Genomic DNA, 21,772 nt, shown 5'->3' with positions numbered 1-21,772 from the left:
ATGGACACAGAATTCCTGAGGACAGAGAGATGTCAAATTTGTATAATGACATGGGTAATTATTACAAGGAGTTAGGCTAAATCAACCTGCTCAACAGACTTACTGGTCTCCTCCTCCGTCTTAGTAGAAAGTATCAGTTTGAATACTTTCTTTATTCAGACTGATAGAGTACCAAAGATATTAAAGAAGAGCTGGTTTAGGTCGGTGGGAGGCACGATTTAAAATTATATAGGGATCTGTGTCTACATTCATTTTTCTTGTCTATGTCTTCTGCAGCAGTGTGAATTTAAGATTTCACGAGCTAACCTCAACCCAAATCGATCTCTGTGCTTTGTTTTCAGTAACAACATTAACCATATATATTCATGTGGACAGCCTTAGGAGTTGGATGTGAAGGTACAGTTGTTATGAAATGTGTCACTTTATCAGGGCATTAGGGCCATTCTCCTTCTCATTTTCCGAGATAATATTAACTTTCCCACATGATAAGTGGCTTACAGAATTTAAGAATAGGAGGGGTTCATTCACAGTTTGAGAATTATTTTATGTAGAGTGGGTGAACTGAAACAACAATACATGTAATACAAGGATATTGAAAGAAAACATTATATTCAAGGGCCTAGCTGGGGAGAGCTGCATTGAACATAGATGAAAACATAATTCAAATGTAACTTTGGTGCATGAGCCCAGTGGAACCTAATCTAAGGTCAGCTTTGCTAACTGAGCCCTTTAACACCTTTCTTAAATGGAGCTCTGCCACTTGAGCACTTGTGACTTGACATAAATGGTTCACTGCTCTTCAAAAGCCAGAGAAATACCTGGTGTCCGAGCTTGCGGAGACCAGAAAGAAATGCATGCATACTAACTGCCTCTGGGACCAGAACTAAAGGCTGCCCCAACTGTATGGGTCCTCGGAGACTGAAAGAAGTACAGCTTTGCTACCTGAGCCTTCAGGGATCTGAACGAAAAGAAGCACTGCTCTCTAAAAAGACCCTTGAAGAATGCTAATTTTTGCCAGGCAAATCTAGTTAACTTGTATCTACTTGGAGATTTCAAAGCATTCCCTACCAAAATGGGGGCAAGAATACCTACTAGGACCATGAAAATTAAAGCAGGCCATCAAGCTCAAAGGGGCTTGCAGCACCATTGATCAGCAGGATGAATCATCAGTCACAGCTAAGTAGAGAAAGTACTGCTGTAACTTCAGGACAGAATTTGGCAACTCTAAGAGGCTCTATAAGAGGAAGTTGTACATGGATGGAGTTGCTGTTGGTACTCTTGTTCAGAGGAGAATTGCCTAGAATTTCGGTGGTGGACTGCCTCTGGGCAGAACAAAGACTGATATGCAGGGAAATGTCTCCTCTGTGAAAGGGACAGTGAGCTAAAGATTTGGTTGAGACTCTCCCGGGGGCCATCCACCCAAGAACAGGTCAATGGCCCATGTTGTGCCAGTAGAGGGACACCCAGAACACCCTTGTTTTTTGTATAGGGATGTCATTCCAACTATCACAATCCTGTCTTACTGTCTAGACATTTGAATTTCTAAAAATTATTAGATTTTTTTGTGGGGGGTGGGGGTTATCATCAAAAGGGTTTGTAAATAATTTTGAAAATGACAAAGCACTCATGCTCAACCTATGTGTTACCTTGGGTATGTGGCACATCTGCCACGTTGTGGTCCCTTTTACAGGCCGAAGAACAAAAGCACCGGGCCATATAGAGTTGTCCATAAGAAATAGAACCTGTGTCTGACATGCAGTTGGACCTATCCTCCTTTTAAGAATATCAAGAAATCTATAAGGTAATTTACATAAACCTAGTGTCCATATTGTGTGTCAGAAACAGGCCGATCTTTTGAAGACCGTGACACATGGTGGTTCACCAATTTGAGAGGGTGAATTAATCCTGATCACGACTTTGGCGGTAACGCCGCCCGTATTACTGCTGGCGGTATTAGCCCTACCGCCGAACTCCCCGGCGCTAATATCGCCGGATCACGAGTTTGGCAGTAAAGTAATTTCCCATTCCCCATTGAGCCCATTCGGGAATGCCCCATTCCCCATTGGGCTCAATGGGGAAAATGTGCGCTCTTACCGCCGGTGGATTTCCCGCCGGCTGTAATAGCGTGTATTTTCAGCGGATTTCCCCCCAGCCAAGACCTGGGGCGAAATCCGCCGAAGTCCTGATTTTGCGGACCCTTAAATCCAGCGGTAATAGCGCGACCGCCGTATTTAAGGGTTACTGCCAACGTCGTGATGAGGCCCTAAGTCTGGATACGAAGTAATTTTCAAGCAGTTTGGAATTAGCTAAATTTTGCTCATGTCCATGTGTTATGATTAATGACTAGATAGATTTGGCCAACTATAGAGAATGTAGATTGTCTGATTGTGTATCATGAATCACGCCATTAACTATAATAGTGTGACGCTTTCCTTTTCATTAATTTTAGTGTGACCATTGCCATACCTTTGGGGTATAGAAGATTTATGCAATACAATATATAAAAACACTTGTGCGTCGTGAAGAAGGCCAGTATAACAACTCGAAAACGACATCAGGGATGGTGTCTCATTACGAAATGGGGCCGAAACATGTCGACAACCCTATAAGACTGGAATAATAACAAGTTTTGTTGTGTTTTGTACTTTTGGTTCGGACAGTGGACTTTGTAGCGTTTGAGACTAATACACCTTTTGAAAACTGTACAAACAGAGATCATTTATTCTTCCTCTGTGTTTCCACTAACAACTTTCGCACTGTTTCTTTCACCCCATCAAATGGTTCCTTTGTGATTTTATCATTATAATTGCTTATTTTAACTAGAAAATTGAGATGTGTGTGTATTTTAATTATTGGTATTGTACAACACTGTGTGCGATGGTGAACATTTTAAAAATGATATGATATGATATGATATGACATGGTTTTTATGTGAAAAATAAATTGTAAATGTTTTTAAATACTTTATATCATCTCACTTATGTTTCATGGCAGAGAAACGTAGAAGTATTGTGTCTGGCTAATCAGTTACAATAACATGGAAAGAGAGAGGGGTAACCGGTTTTTCCTTTTGAGTGCCTAATTTGTAATTTTCCCATTCATAAATCGGTCCCCAGACAACAAAAAAAGAGGGAAAAAACCCAATGTTCAATTCCAGGAAAGGGTGACGGCAATGAAATACTCAGTCATCCTAGACTCTTAAGAGCTCATGCTCTTTGGGGACGTAACGTGAATGAAAGGCGTGAAAGCCTTGAGTAAGGCTTTGGCGCCTTTTTTTATTCACGCCACACCCCATTTTCAAGCATTTGTAGGGTGGGGAGGAGGGGCGAAATGCAACTTTCGTTTTCTGCTGCCTACCTACTTCTCAGCCATACAAATGCTCCAGCATGCATGGATTTGCCTCCCTGGTGCAAATGCTGGAGATCCCGCTTACGTTAAAGTGCAAAGGTAACAAGTCTCCACCAAATTACAAATGCTCTGCATTTGCGCCAGCATGGATGTTCATACCGGCGCAAACGCTGGAGATGCCGCTTACATTGAAGCGTAAAAGTAAAGGGTCTCTGCTGCCAAATTACTAATTTAAAATTCTAGCTGAAGACTTAATGAAATGCTCCGTAAGTCATCATGGGCTCTTAGTCATCTAGATGCAGCCCCTGAGTACTGGAGGGGTTCCATTTCCAACATATTGCAGCACAAGATCAAGCAAAGATGGAAAGCCTAGGGTGAATTATTTAACCCAACACGGTTTGGGTCAGTTAAATGGGCATATCGAGTCTGATAACATTGCTGGATTTGCCTTTACATCAGGGCTAAGAAAAGGTTTCATGGTAGACCTGGCAAATCCGAGGTGTTGGATATGCAAATAGTAGCAAAGGTAGAGAGTAACCGCAACCCACTGAACGCCTCTTTCAGTCTTGTGGGATTCGTGGTCCCCCATATTGTTTGTGCTGAACATTAATTATTCACATACAAAAGTAGGTTAACATGGAAAAATTTTTTAGGAGGTAGTGGCCTGCAATTAATAATATATAGGGTTTACCTGCAACTGAACAGATACTGAATCCCTTGACTTTGTCCACTAATAGTTTGACAAATATGAGCTCTAAATGGCACAAATCAGACCAGAATTATTTAAAGAGGTCTGATCTCGGTACCGTGATTAACCTAAAATGGATTGCTGGATTTTCAGTGAATGTACTGTGAATAAGAAGGCTCTAGCCAAATTGACATGGCGGTGTAATACCATACGCGCTTGTGAAATTAAGGAGCCTAAAACGAGATTATAAAACTGACACGGGGAATTTTACAGACACTGCTGGATAGAGGTTATGCAAAAGGAATGGGACGATTTGTTGCCCATAGTGTAGCTGGGGAAGGGAGGGCCCTCTTCATACATTATCGAACAGTATTGAGAGGGGCAATTGGCTCAATCATTTTTCACAACTATAAACCATCACACAACATGAGAGTTTTGTGCAGTTGCGTGATCCAACTGAAGACTCATTGTTTACAGATCTGTTACAGCAAGAACTCACCGTAAAGGAAAGAGATGACACAAAACATTCCCAACAGATTAACAAGGCCCCTGGTCACACCACCGATTTGTATAGGAATTATATGACGTTCTAAACCCTGGTTGTCTTGAGCATTTTTAAGGCTTGCTTTCTGTTGTCAATTATAATATTTTTGATGCACAATGCTGATTACATCCATAATTAAGAAAGGGGAAATAGTTAATCAGGCTAACTATCAGCCATTCTCCGATTTAGATAGTCCAGGTAGGATCTTTAGGAAATTCCTTTGGAACCAAACTGGAGGTAACTTTGCGGTATAATAGCCTGTTGGCAGATTCTAAAGCAGATTTCAGGAGGAGCTAAGGACATTTCAGTTTTATTCATTTGATACAAACATATGATCTGCTGAAAAGGGGCCGTCTGTTTTTTGCATTTGTTGATTTGAAGGTGGCATTTTACTCTGTTACCAGGAAGAAACCTTCGATCACCCGAAAGCAAAAGGAGATACCAGCAGATCTTATAAGAGCTATACAATTTCTTTAAGGAACCAGTAATGCTTCAATTAGGTATGGGAACATTGGGGAGACAATTTAATCTTTTATCAAAAAAGGTGTATGGCAGGGGTCTGTGTTTGCACATGTCCTTTTAAGTCTATTTATTGATGGGGTAGTAGACAAATCAACTTATTTGGAGGAAGATGTTACAATAATGGGCAAACATCCGTGGCCCATCCTACTTTGTGAGGATGATGCAGTGTTGATTTCCGGGACAGGGGTATCGTTTAGGCAGATGTTTTACAACTTTGAATCATTTTGAGACTAACAAGACATGGTCACGAGCACAACTAAAACTATAATCTTGAAAAGGGCGAGCCTGCAACCCACCCATAGTAACTTTGAAGTGGAAGAATCAACACTTCTCTTCAAATGGATCATTAGTTCCTGTTACGCTCACCTTGTCTCTGCGGGGGCGTTGGGGCATGGTTGCAACCCTCCCGGGTGTGAGGTCGCTCGGGTCCGACTTCGCCCTCTGCGCTTATGTGGTGACTGCTGGTAATAGGTGATGCTGCTCGGAACTGCTCCTGCGTGGCGAATAGGGGGCATGAGTATGACAGCTTGTGCGCCTGATCCCCTTCCAGACCCCTTCTCCCAAACCGTGGTACCCGTGGGATACGCTGTCCCTGGAAAGCCCACCTGTTGATTAGTTTTGGCGAGCACTCGTCCTGCTGCTTCTGGCAGGGGCGCTTTTATGACCTAGACCGAGTTCCTTCACTGGTCCCTTGCACGTGGTAGTCCAGTACTGCTGCGACTAAGCCACTATACTTCAGGTAAGTGTTCCTGTTTGCCTTTGTCTTTCCTCATCTGTTTTTGTTGTATTGTAAAGTTTGTTGTCTTGTATTGCTGTCCGTTCTGCTTTTGATGTTTGCTCTTTTGCTTTCTTCCCTTGCAGGTGATGTTGCCGGCCCGGCAGAAGCTGCAGAGCTCGAGGCGGCAGCCGGAGGGAACGAGGAACGAAGCTGCAGCAGTACAGTAGCTAGTAAATTGTTAACTAGGGGGTGCGCGGTGTACAAATGCGGCACGTCCCTAGGACGGATGTTCTAACCTTGTCTTTCTTCTTCACAGGGTCCGAGTTCGTGGATGCGGAGCACTGTGCTGCGGCATCGGGATCAAGATTACTGGATGCCAGGAGATGAGTCTGCAGATGAAGTGATGAAGCACCAGTTTCCTGGAGGTGAGTATGCAGGAGAACGCCTGGTTTCAAAGTAAACTGGTCCTAGCGGCGGTGAGTGTCACGTTGCACGCGAGTGCACAGTAACGCGAAGCACCGGCCTTAAGGATGGAGCAGCTTATATAGCTGAGCTTCTGAAGCCACGCCCACCAGGTTCAGCCTGCCTGCTACACCCGATGAGTCAGCACATGAGGATGTTCTCTGGAATAAAGGCTTTCAGCTCCTGGAAAGTTCTTGTAAAATAAAAGTAAAAGCACTCCTCCACTGAAATAAAGTGTTCCTGCTCATATCTCTATATGAGCCTGGTGCCAAAGGTGCCAGTACTGAGTCCAGCCAGGGCCTCTGTGTTTATGGGTCCCAAAGGGACATAAGTGAGTCAAGTGACCCATTGCCCCATCACTAGATGGTGTGGTTTTTGTGTTCTGGGGCCTGTGGCCATGACAGCTCCATGACAGCTCCTCATATCGATCGAGCTAAATCTTAATTTTTGAATGCCCCAAATTCAATTCTGAGATTTCTTTTTGGGCAGCTTGATAGTGCTCAATCAGAACTGCCTGAGTCAGAGCATCTTATAGGAGGGGAGTGATGGGGTATTGGTAATATTACATTTCTGACTAGAGGTGAGTACACATTCTTTAATTCATTGTTAGCAGCTCTGTTAGGACAGAATTCCATTGTTTGGGGTTTTGCAGGACCTTTTCAGGGACCCCTAAACATTTTGCATTTTCCCCTTTGTTGTCTTAGGAACTGTGGCCTCTCTCTGTGATCACTGGAACTTCTGCTAAAGTTCCCCTGCTACTGCAACCCTTTTATAGTATGCGGTCCCATGGTAGCCCATGTGGTTTGTGGTACATGGGGTGTTCTTTAGCACCCCAATTTGGACCCAGGGTGATATTATCTAGACATACGTGTAGCTATATCCAAGGGAGACCCTGATCCTGCTCTTATTTGAGCTGTTTTCTTTCTGAGCAGGCTGCAGGAAGTCTTTTCCAAAATCTCAATAGCAGTTAAGCAAACCTGCAGTCTACTCAGATACATCCTGTAGAACTGAGCGCGGGATCAGGGTCTCACCTATATATACCTACACACTCTTGGGGTGACCTAAACCCGTCCTCCAATCACACACCAGGGATCCTAACAAAGGATGTGGGCCAGTTTGATGAGTAAGTTCACTATGCGGCTAGTAGCTTTGTCCAGTGTTGCTGAATACATGTTCTTTAAAATGCAGAATTTGCATCACATTTTATCAGAACTACCCCTTGGGTACTATCCAAACAGTGTCCCAAAAGGAATGTATAGCCATTTGCAAATGTGGGACACTTTTTCATTGGCGCCCAAGATAATTGTATGGCCCAGTCTGACCCTGTACATTTCTAAAGAATGTGTAATGCCTGACCAAGGTCCGTGATTTTGCCTACACCAGTTAAAGCCACTAAAGAGTGTGCTGTCAGTAATGTTCTTTTTAGTTAGCTATCCCTTAGCCAAAATCTGTTTGACCTACCTTGTGTGGGCTGTCTTGCCTAAAGGTCTTCCACAGGATGGGGAAGCTGGAGAGCTGCCAAAGAGGAGCAGACGTCAAGCCCCAAAGAGAAGCCCTACACCACCAGAGAAAGGTTAAACACTCTCCGAGCCTGCTGGCCCGCCATAAAGAGTAGGGGCTGATATTTAAAAAAACCTGCCAAATGTGTTTTGGGGGCCTATGTCTTTTTACTGCAGGCTCTGTGCTTTCTGGGTGCCCAGACTTTAAAAGAGCAGCAGGAACCCTAAAAAGGGGCAATGATCAAGCAAGGCAGGGTAACCCCCATCCACCAAAGTGAATGGATCTCTGTTGCCACCCAAGCTGCAAGCACTTTTGGCGGTATGTGCGGTATGTGTAAGATGTATGTGTGTGTGTGTGCGTGCGTGCGTGCGTGTGTGTGTGTGTGTGTGTGTGTGTGTGTGTGTGTGTGTACTGGGCCAAAGGAAGCGAGAGGAATTGCTGATTAATGTTGAAGGGATCTTCCTGGGGTCTGTCAGGCTCATTTAGTATATTCTCATCAAGTGCCTGAAGATGATCACTCAACAAAGAAAACACAATTTCAGAAAACAAAGCCACATAACTGCAGTAAATAAAGGTCTTTAGAAAAGACCTTTTGCATACAAGAACTCAATATCATCACGCATTGTATTTAGAGTTTAGTGGAAACTGGCTACACATTGAAATAGGCTCGCAACGCTTTCCTTCTGGAGCTTAAAATATATATGTCTAGTGTTGCATGAGTTTATCTTATATGATACTTGTCACATTCAGATCAACTTAGAAAAGCTCTATCAGCTAAAATGGGTGTCACATAAAGAAGTGCCAACGCGATATACCCAGTATGTGAACTATGCCACAAAGATCAGTGAAGAGTTGAGACTGTCGGCTCCTTATATGAGTTATATGATCTACTGGTGCTGAATAGTAAAACAACAGAGCATCTCGACCCCTCCGATTGACCAGAACAGAACTCAATGTGAAGTAACAAAAAAACGGTTGGAATTAGGTCAAACTGTATCCCCATGTTACTTTATTTAGGCATTTCCCCTGCACTGGTTCTTCCCATGACTTTGTAGATTTGGATACTGGTAGCATCACCGTAGCCATGGTCCTTCAAAGACCAAGCAGGACCCAGAAGATCCTCGAAACATCATTTGACAGGCACCAGAGCAAAGTCCTTTTACCATGTATTTAGTCTGAATGGCAGATATTATTTCTTCAGACTCCCTCAAAAGCATTATCATTGGAGTGATATGTTTGTTATCTAAGTGGTCGCTCTGTATCTCTGGTGTCCTTTGGTGGATTCGCTTTCCATTTTTATTCCAGACATGAAGTCAAAGTTCCTGTAGTGACCCTTTTTTGTATACAACGTTAGGTTGGGTGATCCCCTAGGTTGGGATTTCGTTTTCTGCTAGGTTGCCTTTCATTGTTGATTTGTATCAGAATCTGTAGGCATACATTTCAACCTTTGTCCCAATGTTCTTGTAATAGTGGTAGGTAGGATAAAGACCCTCAGTGACTTCTGTTTAATTACTCAGAGTGAAAGGATTACACTATAGCATCTGCCTCTATTTCTCGCTGGCGCCCTCATGCCTCTTCAAACCCACCCCTCGCCTCACTTTGGAAGAGAGGAGGTGCTTCTTATCAGACCCTGGGAATGGGGTCCTTTTTTTCCTTTATTCTATATTTGAAAGGGTCAAGTGAATGTAGCTAGTCTGTTGGTTACTGACACACCTTAGAGTGTGAGAACAGCGATGAGGAAGAACGGGACTTTGGGCCTCATTAGGACCCAGGCGGTAAGGGGTTTACGGCGGCGTAAACAGCGCCGACCATTACCGCCTGATTCCGAGGTCCCTTAGCGCCATGGAGGATTTAACACCTGCTTTTAGCAGGTGTTAAAATCCATGGCGCTAAGGGACCTTGTTGTTAATTACGCCATCGTAATTTACGGTAGAGTAATTAACGCCTTCCCCATTCCCATTGAGCCCTATGGGGCAAAAATGGGAATGGGGAAGGGTAAATGGGTTAATGGGGACTTACCGCCCGCCAACCTCGGAATGGGGCGGTAAGTCCGCCAACCACCATGGCGTAAACCTAGTTTACGCCATGGTGGTAAAGGTACGACCCAGGCGGTAACTTACCGCCTGGGTCGTATGAGGCCCTTTGAGTAATAACGACTCAATCTGTTATTTTAAAACATTGCCAATCTTTCCCTGAAACTGATAATATACGTTTCTGCTGGTTTGCTATAACCATGATAAGTGCGCTTCTAGCGATGATGACCTTCACGTTGCTCTATGGATGTATTAAAGATGACATGCACCAAGCTATGTCCCTGATTGGCAGACCAACCAATGGCATCATGGTATTCACAAATGGTGGCATCTTAAAAACAATATTAACACATATGCATTTTAATAAGTCCTTAGTTCAACTCTGTCCAATGGTTGCACTTTGCTTCTTGATTATTTTATTTGAATAATTTCATTTTGCATTCTGATCACATGTTGCAGGCCATTCAAGATAGAAGACGTCTGGTGGAAAAGTAGCTGTCTGGGTAAATACTGCAAACAGCAAAAAAGACTACCCTACAAAATAGCAAACTATGTAAAATTCTCACATTGAACTTCAAATTGCTGGTAGATGCTGAAAACTGAGAGAGACTCATAGATGACAGACAGGAAGAAGAGATGAAGAAGAGTTTGCAGAAGATAGGGGCATACATTTCACAGCCAGCATTCCATCTGAAATAGCTGGGAGGGGGCCGTCTCCTATACTTTCTGCTGGACTTACTGAGAAATCCAAAGCTTCTATGGTGGACTCGCGATTAGCTTGAATTGCTTTCAATATCGCAAAGCATCCTTCACTCTTCATGGGGTTTCTAGCCATCTGAAATCAAATACGGAACAAAAAACAGAAGAGAGATGAGCTGGAAGGTTGAGGACTATATTTCCTTAAGCAGGATGCATGTTCCTTAATCTATATCCTGGAAGCTGCCAGTAGCCAGTAGCTAGTAGAGCTCACATAGGCTGACTACTTACCACATGTGTAATGTCTAGAGTCTCTCCAGGGCCCAGAGATGACAAAATTCAACATGTTCATGAGGTCACTTGGTGATCTCAGAATACCCCCATTGTGGGCTTCCATATCAGTTCCATTCACATTCAACATTATTATTATTTTTTTTTTTTTGGTAGCAAAAATTAATTTACACCTTTACAGAAATATGCATCCACATTCAACATTATATTACAGTCTCGAGAACCACATGGTTGACTTCCCAAGTAGCACATATCATTTTGATTACTGAACACTGGATGGACGCAACTACCACAACATAAAATGGTGGGTTATGCACTCTTATTAAAGACTAAATACCACCTGATATCAAGGAAAATAGTTAAAGCATGAGTTGTCATATTTAAGAGCCATCCCACTCTTCAATTTTACATTCATTGAGTTGTTTTGGCAGAAGATACCAGCTATCTTAATAAGAAAACCCTGTCATATTTACTGCACATATAATGACCACACTGGTAGTCTGTTTCAATGACAGCCTTGATATTGGTCTCAACAATAAGCTGTTGTGATGGCTATAATGTACCGGAGAGAAGCCTTCCTCCGGCCCAATGCGCTTTTATATGCCCACATTGAATAGCTCATTGAGGGGTGCACTGATCTCAGGTAACTTTGAATTAGATCTAGAATATATTAAAGATCAGTCCATTATTGACAATGCATCCATGATTCCCTATTCCTAATATCCAGACACCACTCAAAGTAGAGCCCTTTTCTCAATTGACAAGACCACCTAGAATGCACTCAGCTCAACAATGTTCAGTGTGTGGGGCAGAGTATGTGGTAGGGAGTTCTTCAACCAATATCTGAGACCCACCTTGTCGAGCAAAAAACCCATTCAGAAAGCAAAGTTCTGAAAATTGTTCAACCACCCTAGTACGCGTAGCTCACTTTTGCTGGCTCAGGCCGACCTGGCAAATGGATACACTAAACAACATGAAAGCAAATCCATGTTTATAAGTTGAATTTGATCACCAGCTTAATATAGGCAAGCTGCTTGACTTACTCAGCACCTGCATCTAGTCTCTTTAGCTTCACACTTCTTGAGTGCTGCACAAGTGTGACCTCATCTGTTAAGCCCTACTGCATGGAAGTAAGCGAGTATCGGAAATCCTGAGTGCCACATGCTGTGAGATGACCTCCCCTCACCTCATCTCACTCTATGCTACCCTTTTGAATTCTGGGAGCAATTGTGCCTCCTGCAGCCACTGAGAGCTGCTGTGGTTGTCTTCTGTGAAGTACAGGCATTCCACACTCTCAGCACTTCCTGGGGTCTCATTAGCAGTGGGGGTCAGCTAGGTTGATTCTTTCAATCCCATCCTCCCCAAATAGGTCCGAAGACCATTAATGGCATGCATATAAACATAATGGTGCTGAAGGACTATACTCACGCCCAGAACTCGCAGAGTCTTGTTCTCCTTCAAGCCCAATGCGAGGCAGATGGCACCTTCCAGAGAAATTCGATTATTGCTAAAAATGAACAGAACAATTCAATATCAGAAATTCTTTTGATAAACAAGCAGAGCAGTGCTTCTGAAATCATCTAACATGCACAAGGAGAGTGATTGGAGTGTTGAGCAATTATATTCCTTATGAGAGCTGAACAAATGATCTTATTACCTGATCAAAGCATTGACTCTCGTTCACCTATTCATTCATACATTAATTTAGATAATCACATAAACAAAAAAACAAATGCCTAGTAATTCAGATTGGTTAGGGAGCAGATTCATAATATTGAGTGCTGCATAAAATCTCTGCTTATTTGCAGTGGTCACATTTATCCATCTATGTGTCAGCAGCATGTTACCATTGAATAAAAGTGACATTCACACACCTCTTACCTTTGTGGAAGAAAATGGCAAATATGTGCTGCTATGGAGAATATGCTGAGGGGTAGGATACAGACATGCTAGTTCTAACATAAGGCAATTCCAGGCACCTATCTAGGGTGCTGCCAGTAGGTTTGGGCGAGGGACACCACATTGAACGTAAATATCAAATGTGACTCATTATAAATGAAAGGGGATGTGAAAACCTAACTTCATCTGAGGTGGTACAAACCTTCCCACCAGTTAGGGATACAGAATAATTCTCGATTATAAGGGAGTAAGAGATATGTGTTGGGTGGTTTTGAGGGCAGACATGGAGGCAAGAGCAAATGGATTCCGGATGTGAGAACGTGGTATGTGTGGCAATGAAAACACAGCTTCAATTACATCATGGCATGTAACATAGAGCCCACACGGGTCAAGTTAATTCTTCAAAAGGTTGTCAATAATGGATGGCACATGCTAACAGTGTGGGTTTTAGACAGTACAATGTGTGAGGCCAATGCAGCGTAGAAATTATGACAGTTGTACTCATGATGCTATTGGATCTATCATGACACCACTGTCATGATTCCTAAACACAGTTCTTTCTTTCGTGTCTTTCTCTATAATGGTGCCAAGTTTGGCTGGGGTGCAAAGGAGACAGGGGTTGCTGGTGCCAAAGAAGCTCTGCAGTACTAGCATACCCCTAACAGCCTGAGCAAAGGATCTCCTGTGCTTCCTTTTGGACTGGCTGTCTGTGATTTCAAACCTGTCATGCTATAACTCCTCACAATCTAAGGCATTGCATAGCAAAACGTGTAATTCAAATCAATAAGAAGGACATGGAAACATTAGGGAAAGGCACAGTTTAAGCTACTATTGAAATTGTATGTGAATGAAGCAGCACTGAAAAAGGCCCTTCACTGGCAGATTTGGCAGAATGACAAAAACCATGAGCACGATGACCACTATGCATTACCCTTATGAAAGCAGAAATGGCGCCATAAAAGTAAAATGGCTAACATGTTAGAATAATGGATAAATGAGAAGCAAACCAGAAATAACATTTATGTTGATGAAAAACAGGAATGAAATATTGGGTTCCATTGTAAAAGGGCAGGGCCTGTTAAACCTGTGAATTAAAAGTGACATAAGAAGGCTATTAATAAGAGATCAGTATGTCCTGCATCTGAACCTGTTCAACAAGAAAGTAAGGAATGGACTAAGTAGGTAACAAGAAGACGTTCCTTATTTGGAATACTTAAGAATGTGAAAGGCAAGGAAAATAAAGAAGAGGAGCTGAAACTAGTTGGATAGTTTTGTGAGATATTGTTTTAACCCACAAATCCTTGATACTCAGACAAATTCAAAAGGCCTTAGCCCAGATGGATATATTTCTTCAAATCAGACCCCGTTAATTGGGTACCAATTTTATTCAATTTTTAAAATGTAATAAACAACAACCATGATGTGCATTCATCATGGAGAACAGCTGCTATAATTCCAATAGTTAAAAAGGAAGACAGCAATGATCAGGCAAACTTCAGACCTATCTTCTTCTTGGACAGTCTGGGAAAAGTTTACGCAAAGGTCTTGGTCTGCCCTTTCTGACTTCAGGCTCCCAATCTAATTGGTGAAATTCATTAAGGCCCTGTATTCTAATAATTCAAGTGCTGAAAGGTGGGGACAACAGCGTGAGCGGACTGAGCCTGTTTGGGTTAATAAGGGGGTGAGACCGGGATGTCATGGCCCTATATTTATTCATACTGTTTATTAAAGGTCTTGCACCTGTGTTACTGATGCTCCAAAAATAGACAATGAGCAAATTAATATTTGAATGGTCGCGTATGACGCAGTATTATTGTCCACAGCGCTGATGGGCCTGAAGAAGGTTTTTAATAAATGCACATTGCTGAGTAGTAACATGAATTTAACTATCAATGCAGCTAAAACAAAAATGTACCCCCATTGACCTTAGCTTGAACGGTGTTCAAATAGAAAATGTCAAATGTTATGATTATTTGGGTTTTTAATAAATACTAGCATAAGGTACCCATTCTCCGAACGGGTTGTGTGGACAGATTGTTGAAAATTAATGATCCTGTAGGTCGCTGTTCCGATTCACTTATCGCTTGTTGTGCCTTGCACTTTGAAGTAAACTGCACTGACAATGGGAGGGTGTGGCTGGCGGACATTCCCCGGAGCAGACATTGGGGGAAGGCAAGAGTTGGTGTGCTGCTACATACTGGGACCTACTGTGCTCTCGTCTCACCTGCTGCCTCACCCTGGTGTGGTGCAGTTCGTTGCAGTGCATTGCAGTGGAAATGTCCCAGAAACAGTGGATTCTACGACCACACTGATGTTTTGCTGATTTCAGGCAACTGTTTTATGTCTGAAGGTGCTGAAATCTGGGGAAAGGGGTGGGGTGACCAAAGGTTATGTAGCTAGTCACGTTCAAAGTGTCCTAACAGGTAGCTATGCAAAATAATTTTGTGCAGATTGGTGCAACAGTTTGAAATTGTATAAAGAACAATGCTTGGACAAGCAACAAACCCACAAACAAATGCAGAATTGTGCTGGAATCCAGGGAAAGGGGTGGGATTTCCAAATGTCATCTAGCCAGTAATGTCCGTAGGGTCCTAAGAGGTAACTATGCAAAATGTGGTACAGATTGGTGAAACGGTGTGGAATTGTACAAAGAACAATGCTGCGCCAAGCCACAAACCCACAAACAAATGTAGAGTTTTTCTGGAATCCGGGGAACGGGGTGAGGTGTCCAAATGTCATACATCCAATATTGTCTGCAGGGTCCTAACAGGTAACTTAGCAAAATTTGGTGCAGATTGGTGAAACAGTGTGGAATTGTATAAGGAACAACACTTTGCCACAAACCCAGTCACCCACAAATGTTCACTTTTATAAATATAGATAGATGGTGACTGGAGTGCTCACATTGAGAAGAGTGACCTGTCCATGAACAGACACACCGGAGCTCTTCTGAGCTTCTCAACAAAATTCAGAAGGCGTGCAATTGATTCCACTTTGGAGGTGTGCAGATCCCAAACGAAATCGGCTGTACTGTATGCAGCCGGAATCTGGGGACACTGTTCATACCTAAAATGTCACTGAAAATAAGTTCTTTAAGAGATTATTAGTGGTTTCCATGAGAGCACTGGGTATTTCGGTTAACATGGAATTGGGGCAATTTGGATTGATTATGCTGCTCAACTGAAACCTCTTATGTCCTGGATCAAAATATGGTCTATCCTCGATCTAAACGTTTATAAGCGACTTGCTGGACGTTCTAGCATAAAATCATGTTAAACCATGGGCCTGGTTTTCATATGTAAAGACTGCCCTAATCAAGATCGGGTTAGAAACGTTCTGGAATGCTACGGAACTGTTGCTGCCAGGAAATCAGCAGAGGTTAAAATCCTTTTACTGATATTGGGTTTTAAGGGACTTTTTGTATAACAATGACAGCAAAATTACTTTCCAAAATTTCTTTAGTATTAAAAACACGCTAGGCTTTGAACAGCATCTAACTTGGTTTCACCACTAAAGTGCAAGAAACCGGTATGTTAAGTTATGCCTGGGTATTCTACCTTTAAAATATATTTATTTTGTTTGAGCATTTATATAGCGCACGTAACCCAGGGGTTTCTAGGCGCTTTAACTTAAGAGATAGGTTACAGACATATGAATGGTTACAGACATATGATTCATCTTATGCAGGAAAAACATATCTTGTATTCATAACGTACGTTACATAGAATTGCACACATTTTACATTTTACAAGCTCTAGTTTGTTGTGAGGTCAGTCGGATTTGCTTGTTTCTACAAGTTGACATCTATGTTAACTGTAGGCTTTTTGAAGTTGACTCAATGGTTCACTTACTGGGAGTCTTGATTGAAAAGCAGGGTTTTTAGGCCTTTACCGAATGACCATAGGGATGTGTCGTTCCTCAGTGAAAGTGGCAGGGTATTTCACAGTTTGGCCGCAATCACTGGAAAGCTGGATCCACCCGCTTTCTGTCTCCTGAATCTCGGTTTAGCGATTAGGTTAGAGTAGGAGGCCCATGTAAGTCTGTTGGATTGGGTTTTGGCAATTTGATTACAAAGGTATGCTGCTGAGTTGTTTGAAAGGCATTTGTGGGCGAGAGGACTTTGAACTTAATTCTGTCTTGAACTGGAAGCCAGTGAATGTGTCGTCTAGTTGATGAGAGGTGATAATGTTTAGATATATTCAATGCTGCTCTGATTGCATTATTTTGCACAACTCACAGTTTACTGATATGTCCAGTATTGGATCCTGCAAAAAGGGAATTGCAGTAATCAATCCTGGAAAGGGTCAGCGCTCTAGCCAAGGTAATGCAACTGTCTGTGGAGAGGAAGGGTCTACTATTAGTTTTAACGTATAAGTTGCAGAAGATACAATGGCATTGTCCTGTCTTGTCAAGGAGAGTGTAGAGTAGATGTAAACCCCTAAAGTTTTTATTTCCTTGGCAAAATTAATGGTGTTCCCATCAAAATTGAAGGATTTATAGAGTTGTGATAAGTTGTTTAGTTTGGATTTGCTCCCAATTATGATTAACTCAGTTTTCTCATCGTTGAGACATAGCTCATTTTGTGCCATCCATGCACAAAATATAACATAAGAAATTGGATACCCAGGACAGTACATGTAGGACTAATCAGAAGAAGATGGCTTATCCTTATACTAAAGGCAAGTAAGATCACTAAAGTGATCAGGGCCCTTGAGATGAGTAAGACACCTATATGCTTGTCTAGAGCGTTTGTGGTTTCCAGTTATCTGCTCAGAGCCTGGAACTGCAGGAATAAAAATTCTGCAAAAACCAGACAACGCAGAACCTTTTAGCAATGTAATCTTTCAGGATGTTGGTCTAATCCTGTGTATATGTTAATTCACAATGAGTGCACAAATTGTTTTTTATTATGCATTTTATATTGAATAAACAGCACCCATTGTGGTTCTTAGATGCTTGTATCTCTATGTACGTATGGCTTGTTTTTATGTTTTTTAAACCGAAATAAAGTATAAATTCATTCATTCATTCACAAATCATTGTGTCGATTTACTAATATTTGGATGTTGCAGGTCAACATTGACTAGTATGTGCTTGTTGTGTATGTGTCAGAATTGATTTAAATGTGTATATTGTATCTTGCAGTTATGTCAAACTGTAATATTTAAAATATTTAAGTCATTTTCATGCAATAATGTTTTTATATTTATGGTTATGTTTGACACTTTCTTGTATAGGTGTTAACTATTAAAATCCATTAAATTACATGTACACAGCAGGTGAGAAAGAGTATTAAATCCATTTAGAGAAATAAAATAATAAAAACAAAAAATATATATTTTTCTACAAATTAAACATTTTGTTGACTATTGGTCTAATTAAAGAAAAAAGGTTGTGCAAACATTGAGTAGTAAATTCAAAAAGAGTATGTGAATGTGCTTGTTACGTTACCCTTAGGAAAAATATTGTTATAGAGAAGGTCACAGTTTAAGCTACCGCTACAAACTAGTGTGAATGGAGCAACCCTGAAATCGGCCATTGATTACCTGGATGTATTGTATTAATGTTAAATCTTTCCTACAGGAGCATAATTTCTAATTAATTTCTTATGGAAAATCCCACTCTAGTAATAAGTCAAGAATAAATCCAGGAAGGAGTGGTAAACATAAATGTTATGAGTCAAGTCTACAAATAGCTGACCAAAGTACAATGCACTGCATTCCACAGTTAAATGGTATGTTTCCATTTCGGGATCAATGAGGATGAATGTCCCTGTACCTCTGCATTGTGAAGCATCATGCCCCACCTTACAGCTTTTTTATTCTGCTGACAAACTTATAGTCTGGGATAGGGCTCAGGGCGCTGCTTTACATTTGGATCACTTATATTGACGGTTTTCCCTTTTTCTGCTTTTGCATCTCTAGGAAGCATCACACTAGGCAGGCTGATTGTGTCAAGTTATTATCTAACCCTTTGCAACAATGCAGATCCTAGAAAAAGTTTGCAAATTGCAGTCTAATTTCTATAACCTCCTTTTACGCAATAAAGGAGAATTCACTGCGTATCCTTGCCCTGTGGTGCACATCAGTGCACTGTTAAACATTTAACTGAGGTTCATATTGGTGCATATTAGTATTCTATTCAACAGTCCACTGTGATGAACATCCACTCACTGTGTAGTGTATCACTGTGGGGAACATCCTTTACTACCTATTATCAAAACTATCGGCCTATCGCGGGTCTCCCTTGGCCAGCAAAGATTCTCGAGAAGGTGGTCACTAATCAGCTTCAGGAGTTTGTTGAACAAGAATCATTATTAGACAAATTTCAGTCAGGATACCGACCAAAATATGGAACCGAGACTGCCCTCCTGGTTGTACAAGATGAATTACTGAAGGCCGTGGACCAAGGGGAGCTCACACTCCTGATAATGTTGGATCTGTCCGCGGCCTTTGATGCAGTAAATCACAATATTCTCTTGGAACGACTACAGGAGATAGCAGAGTCTCTGATGCAGCATTAAACTGGTTTAGGTCTTTCTTGACCAATCACCGGCAGCGTATGAGACTGGGAGAAATTCTGTCGGATCTTATCCATCTGAGCTGTGGAGTTCCCCAGGGATCGTCCCTGTCTCCACTGCTATTTAATTTGTATAGCCGACCTCTTGTGGAAATTCTCAGACACTATGGACTGGATTTCCATTCCTATGCTGATGATACGCAAATATTTGTAGAAAAATTACTAATCTTCAAGAAGCATTTAACAAATTGGAGCAATGTCTGGTAGAAGTGAGCAATTGGATGTCAAACAACTATCTACAGCTTAATGCTGCCAAGGCGGAACTTATATTGTTCGGTCCTAAGCATTTTCTGGCAACTACCAAGAAATTGCCGGTTCGAACATTGCTGGGAAAAAACTTAAAATTTGTATCAAAGATAAAACATTTGGGATGCATGTGGCAGGAGGATCTTGGCAGTGAAGCACAGGTGGGAGCCAAGACCAAAGCAGTCCATTTCGTTCTGAGACTACTACGTCAGGCACTTCCTTAGATCCCTAAGGAGAACCATGCCTCGGTAGTTGGGGCACTTACCAGTGCCCATCAAGACTACTGCAATAGTCAACTGCTAGGCATTCCTTTTAAACAGCTTCAGCGGCTCCAGAGACCTCAGAATGTGGCTGTTAGAATGATTTTTAAACTCCATAAATCGATTCATGTGTCCCCATATCGCCGGGAGCTACATTGGCTCTCAATTGCTGACCGCATCAAATTCAAGACAGCCTGTATTGTCTTTAAATGTGTAAACGGCACTGCCCCTTTGTATTTAAGGGAGCTAATTCAACCGTACCAGCCTGCGAGACCATTACGCTCTAGTAATAGCCACCTCCTGATCATTCCTCATTCTACCGATGTATCTCAAGGTGACAGAAGATTTGCTTTCTTCGGGCCCAGGCTGTGGCATTTGCTGCCGCTACAGCTTAGGACTATGAGTTCTCTCCTACAATTTCGCCGAGCACTGAAAACCTTCCTCTTTAGGTAGATGACCCCCGTTGCTTGGGGATCCCAAATTTCATCGTACTATCTACCCAGTCTATATTATCTGTGCCAATATATGATTAAGTTCGTTATGCACGCTCTATAAATGCTAAAAAAATAAAAATCAAATTATTAGTTTCACGTGGATAACATGCATTCACTGTGCAGAACATTTGTTTTCTGTGTTCATTGTCTTTGTTGTACCCGAATTCACTGTGCTAAACACTAAGTGACAGTGAAGGACATAGGTTTACTGTGGACCTGTCACTTTGGAGAGAAATTATTTACTAAATGGTATCTGGTGTTCTCCATTATAATAATAATAACAATAATTTGCATTTTTATAGCGCTATGAACCCTCAGGTATCTGAGCGCTGCTTATTATTACCCACAGTGTGTGGTGCTCATTTATCGACCCCGGAAGGATGAAAGGCTGAATTTGGCCCTCCCGGGTTTCGAAACTGCAACAGTAGGCTCTGCACGGATGTCAAAGCAGGCACTCTACTCGCTGTGCTATCTGATCGGCTAACCGTTGTTGACACATCTCATATGCTTCTATTTATGTCAAACTATGAAACATCTGGCGCTGGAAAACATCCATTAACTGTGCAGCAGAGCAAATAGTGATGAGATAGGAAGTGGTGCACAACCATGCTACTGCTCATCACTTATACTTACCCACTATTCTGATTCCTATCCCACTCACACCTACAAAGACGCAAACAAACAAATATTTTGCAAGAACAGTGTCCCGATTAAAGATGTTCATGGAAGTACTGTGGGATTATATATGTGGTGTTTTTCTCAGTGGTGTCTACTCAACAATTAAGTCACTGAGTTTCCCAGAAGCATCTCTTACCCGACATTAAGCTCTTCCAGCACGTTGTTGACTTTCAGGGCCTCACCCAAGACTTTGGCTCCCTCATTTCCCAAGCCATTGTAGGAGAGATCCAGTACTTGAAGGAATATATTTGCCTGCAAGATAAGATACATATGTAACTAGGAGAAATGAGACAGTCAAACCCTTGCCCCTCTTCCACCCCAACAGAGTCTACTCTGGATAATAATGTTACACGAAATATTTTACAGATGACACAACCAGGGTGGAACCACCTGCACCATCCAGATGGGCATCATATGAGTTTATGCCATTTCAAATGTGTGACCGACTGTGGGGAGGTGGTTCAACAAATAGCCACAATAGTCATGTTGTTTGGATGCCATTCCCCAGGGGGACTGCCCATAGTTTAGTCATAGTACTAATGTTAAAGAGTGGTCTGCTTTGGGGCACATCTTTAATGTGGTTTCAACACAGCCACGTCAGCTTCACCTTGGTGAACAGATCAGAGCATCAAACCAAACAATGGAAATAGCTGTGGACATTCTTTATGACCAAAGAGGCAGAGAGCAGCATTCACTAAAGTACCTCCTGGATCAGCTTAAAGGTGTAGGATACACTATTAAAAGATGGAAATCAGTATCAGTCGTACATGCTGTGTCACGAGAATAAGATCTATGTCAGGTAGGGAAGGAGAGA

General features: G+C 42.0%; 1 protein-coding gene across 2 annotated transcripts in view; it reads right to left on the bottom strand.

The window, feature by feature from the left end:
- LRRC74B (leucine rich repeat containing 74B) overlaps positions 1-21,772 on the bottom strand; it is a 494,937-nt gene that overhangs the window by 144,761 nt on the left and 328,404 nt on the right. For both annotated transcript variants that reach the window (XM_069619119.1, XM_069619118.1), the window contains exons 7-9: positions 21,095-21,210; positions 12,231-12,309; positions 10,555-10,650 (exon numbers count right to left, since the gene is read on the bottom strand). In XM_069619119.1, the coding sequence (XP_069475220.1) occupies positions 10,555-10,650; positions 12,231-12,309; positions 21,095-21,210 (291 nt within the window). The remainder of the gene's footprint in view (positions 1-10,554; positions 10,651-12,230; positions 12,310-21,094; positions 21,211-21,772) is intronic.

The sequence above is a fragment of the Ambystoma mexicanum genome, chromosome 10, assembly GCF_040938575.1.
Source record: "Ambystoma mexicanum isolate Mex_15411 chromosome 10, UKY_AmexF1_1, whole genome shotgun sequence".
In the NCBI taxonomy this organism is placed as follows: Eukaryota; Metazoa; Chordata; class Amphibia; order Caudata; family Ambystomatidae; genus Ambystoma; species Ambystoma mexicanum.
This window is presented reverse-complemented; position numbering and strand designations above follow the sequence as displayed.